Genomic DNA, 4078 nt, shown 5'->3' with positions numbered 1-4078 from the left:
TAACCAAATAAGAATTAATTGAAAAAAAGAAAAGAAAAAGAATACAATATAGAACACAATTTGTCTGAGCAAAGATGTTCACTCATAGTTTTGAGGTTAATTTACTTTTAACACTCTGAAAAATAGTTTTAGAGAGAGAGAGAGGGAGAGTTAGGAGAAGAAAAATCTATCAAGACAATGTTGCTGTTCTTCAAACTCATAGAAGGATCCCAGTCTCTCTCCTAAAAAGCATTCCTCACCCCAAAAACGCTTCATATCTTCCTCCAATGTAGCTGAACTTATGCAACTATTAGAAGCACTAGAACCTTGCTCTAAGCTTTGGCCATGGCTTTCTTCCTGGTTCACCACCAAACCCTCTGGTTCTATCAAAACAGGGTCCATTAATTCTTCAACTCCCCAGCTTTCCCATAAACCTCCATAGCTTGGCGAAAAGCTCGCTGTATCATCAACTTTAGACAGAGAAGCTTCACTCTTGGATTGAATTTTCTCCTCCTCTTTATGTGTTTCTTCTTCGATTTTCGTACAACCAGTCTCATTGGGTTTATGGGTATCAGGGTCTAATCCGAGGAGCTTTAATTTCTTCTTTATTCTTGTGTTCCAATGGTTCTTTATCTCATTATCGGTTCTTCCTGGTAATTGCGAAGCGATCCTCGACCACCTGGAAATTTCCGGAGTTTCCTCGTTTTTTCAGAAATTGGATATGAACTATGAACAGCAGTGTGAAATTTTTCTAGAATTTGTGATAGAGAGTTGAAACAGGGGAAAAAGAAGAAGAAACAGAGAAGAACATGCAGCCGCTGACCTGTTTCCGAGCCGTGAGTGGAGTTCGATGATTTTGTTCTCTTCGAATTCGGAGAGCGCGCCTCTCTTTAGGTCAGGGCGTAGATAGTTGGTCCATCTCAGCCTGCAACTCTTTCCACATCTTAGTAGTCCTGCAGTTGAGGCAAGGAGGAGTGAGAAACAGGGAATCAGGTAGAGAGAGAGAGAGGTGTGAAATTTTTTGTATGAATTCACAGGGGAATGTATACAAATGGATATAAGTTAGAGAGAGAAAATATTGGCTGGAGATTGAGTTATTACAAATATTAGCATCAGTTAAGAGAGAGAGAGAGAGAGAGAGGTGTCCGGGAATGAAGTTGTGTGAATGATTTGAAAGAGGGAGATATAGAGAGAAGAATCATTTACAAGAATTTAGTGAGAGAAATGGGTCGTTTAGAGAGAGAAAAGGTGATTTACAGAGGAGATATAGATTACCGGCTAGCTTGGGAACGAGTCTCCAGCAGTTTTGGCCATTGTTAAGGATGAAGTTCATGAGCTTCTTGTCTTCCTCTGCATTCCATGGCCCCCTCTTCAATCCTACTTTGTCACAGCAGGGTTGCCTCCCCATTGCCCCACCACCTTCTTCACTTTTTGTAGAGAGAGAGAGAGAGATGCTGAGGCCTCTATTTGAAGTATAGAGAGAGAGAGAGAGGGATGGTGAGGCCTCTAGAGAGAGAGAGAGTTGTCTGGAAGTAGCGGTATGGAGGCTTATATTTCAAACCAAGATTCTTCCAGTTGTTAAGCAAAAGGCAATTTTTGAGTTGTGTTTTTTGGGATGCAGTTTGCATACGGACGCATCCGTAGGTGTAGAGGTAAGGTGCACCTTCAAATTTTATCATGGGGTATAATTTTGATGTAAGATGTTTTTAGGATAAAATTTTAAATCTAAAAAATAATTAAAATAAAATAGATCTATAAACATATGAAATTCTTGAAAATGAACGGTGTGGATAATATGTTGTAAAATGCATTATTTTCGAGACTTAAAATCTTTTTATTTTTCATAGTCACGATCAATCAAAAAGTTTTTCAATATTAAAATGACATTTTCCGATGGATTTTGGAAGGGCATGGGCATAAGGTTGCATCCTCATAAAAACATTTTCCTTGTTTTTTTAGTGAAATGAACACGAGGACGCACCATGCTTGTCGTGGCTCTGCATGTAGAGAGAGAGAGAGAGAGAGATTTGCGGGTGGGAGGCAGTTTCATGAGAGAGAAAGAGAGGGGTTAGCTGGTAGGATGCATTTTCACAATAATCGTTGACATTTAAGGCAATAAGGAAAAGAATTGAATATGAAAGTAAGGTAGAGAGAGAAGGAAAAAGAAACGTGTTGGGGGGGGGGGGGGGGGGGGGGGGGGTGATTCCATGGACCCATGAGAAGCTGTCCAGTTTTGTCGTGGTGTGTGTGTGTTTTGGCAACCCGGGAGGAAAGGTGGGGCGCATATTCGGTGCTATTCAATTCAATACAATTCTAGAGAGAGAGAGAGAGAGAGAGGGGATAAATCCGATGTAGAGAGCGGATGGATCGAATAGGTTGAGAGAGAGGTCACGTCGTGTAGGAAACTAAAACCCGAAATTATCGGGTGCTCTCAATGCAAAAAAAAATCACATGTTAATCCAATATTTATGTTCATGAAGAAATACGGCCGTGGCCCGAGGGCCTGACCCGGCCTTGCCCTGGGCTAGTGCTATGATAGAGCCGGCCTGCTCCAGGACCCCTTCAACAGTTTGTGCGAGGCTGGGTGGTGCTCGGGCTCCCCAGAAGGACTAGGGCTAGGTTAGGGCCAAGGCTAGCTGGCCCCACTCATTGCTAGCCCTATTTATGTGCAAACTACGGCCAAGACTAGCCCCGCCCATTGCCAGCCCTACTCATGTTCATGAATGAGGGAATTTAACTTTGAATGGACTTGTGAGAGGGGAAATGACATTACAAGCCGCTCAGCTCATTGAATAGTAACGGCTTCCATTGATTTCTATAGGTTTGACAATCGCATTACCGATTAGAACCTCTTTTCTTAAAAGAGAATGAGTTCGAAGGATTTCAAATTTTGTATACATATTCACCTCATCTAGATTTTTTAAAAAAGAATAGAAAATATGCATGAAAAAAAGAGAGGCTAAAATTTATCAATTGTTTTATAATGAGTGCTGCGAAAGTTGGACATGGTGATTTAGCACGGTGCATATAGTTTTTAATTTTCTTTTTCTCACTTACTAGAACACTTACAAAGTCCAAGTACAATCAAATTCATTCAAAATAAATAAATAAATAACCAAAAGAGGTGCTCACTTGCTGACACTAATTCCAACTTCTTTTTTCAATAAACAAAACCAACACAATTCTTATGGAAATGAGAAAGTACAAAAAATAAATAAACTGCAAAGCACAAAATAAAGATGCTGAAAGATTAACTTAACTGAACTTAATACACTCCACACTTAGTCTCCTCCTCCAATAGTGTATGAGATCAATGATATATATCAAATCTACAAAATACAGAAAAACTAATGCTTCAGCCCTTCACAATATGAGAGCATTGAACAACTAGGGAGCACACCTAGACCTCAATGTCTAGTGCATGGGGCGTGCCCCGTTTCTCTTTCTAAACTAAGAGAGGAATGCGAGAGATCTTAGATAAGAGAGAGAGAGAGAGCCCTTATTCTTTCCAAACTAAGAGAGGAATGAGAGAGATCTTAGATGAGAGAACTAGAGAGCTTAGGGCTTAGGAGAGAGAAGGGGTGAGAGGGATAGATACTTATGGGAAAGACGATCCCTATTTATAAAATTTTTAAGGGGTTATGGTTTCCTTAGGATTAGCGATCATTAATGAAATTAGATCGAGATATGTGCCTATCTTGGTCCACAAGGAGTCATACTCCCACTAAGTTTATGTTTTATTATATTAAATATTGAATGCAAACTCTCACAAAGTCTTTATCAACATAAACCCAACATGCAGGCCATCATATTCTCTCATCATTCAATTTGAGCCATATAACATATTTTGATTCTTTATTGCCTCATAAACCCAACATGCAGGCCATCATATCGTCTCTTATCATTCAATCTGAGCCATATAACCTATTTTGATGTTGAGGGTAGGAGGCGGACAATACATTAATTCCTACTTTTTGTGTATTGCTTTTGTAGATCAATTTTGGAAAGTAATGAAAAGAAAGCCATTGAACATTGGGAAAAATAAAGGGAACCAATAGCATTCTCCAATATATATAGAGAGAGAGTACCATTCTCCACA

At 39.7% G+C, this 4078-nt stretch overlaps 1 protein-coding gene across 1 annotated transcript; it reads right to left on the bottom strand.

Moving 5' to 3' along the window:
* On the bottom strand, nt 1-1418 carry LOC18441863 (transcription factor MYB20). The gene is made up of 3 exons (XM_006852088.4): nt 1255-1418; nt 803-932; nt 1-658 (listed from the first exon to the last, which is right to left on the bottom strand). The coding sequence occupies exons 1-3, from the start codon at nt 1385-1387 to the stop codon at nt 151-153; spliced, it is 771 nt and encodes a 256-aa protein (XP_006852150.2). The 5' UTR covers nt 1388-1418; the 3' UTR covers nt 1-150.
* Between the last annotated feature and the right edge of the window lie 2660 nt (nt 1419-4078).

The sequence above is a fragment of the Amborella trichopoda genome, chromosome 6, assembly GCF_054954075.1.
Source record: "Amborella trichopoda isolate Santa Cruz 75 chromosome 6, AtrichopodaSantaCruz75HAP2 v2.0, whole genome shotgun sequence".
NCBI classification, from domain to species: Eukaryota; Viridiplantae; Streptophyta; class Magnoliopsida; order Amborellales; family Amborellaceae; genus Amborella; species Amborella trichopoda.
This window is presented reverse-complemented; position numbering and strand designations above follow the sequence as displayed.

What these genes read in the sequence shown, in the direction of transcription:
- LOC18441863 (XM_006852088.4), bottom strand. Translation starts at nt 1,387, where the DNA reads ATGGGGAGGCAACCCTGCTGTGACAAAGTAGGATTGAAGAGGGGGCCA. An exon ending in ACTCGTTCCCAAGCTAGCCG is followed by an intron (nt 933 to 1,254) that starts GTAATCTATATC and finishes CCTCAACTGCAG; the next exon opens with GACTACTAAGATGTGGAAAG. An exon ending in CACTCACGGCTCGGAAACAG is followed by an intron (nt 659 to 802) that starts GTCAGCGGCTGC and finishes GGAAATTTCCAG; the next exon opens with GTGGTCGAGGATCGCTTCGC.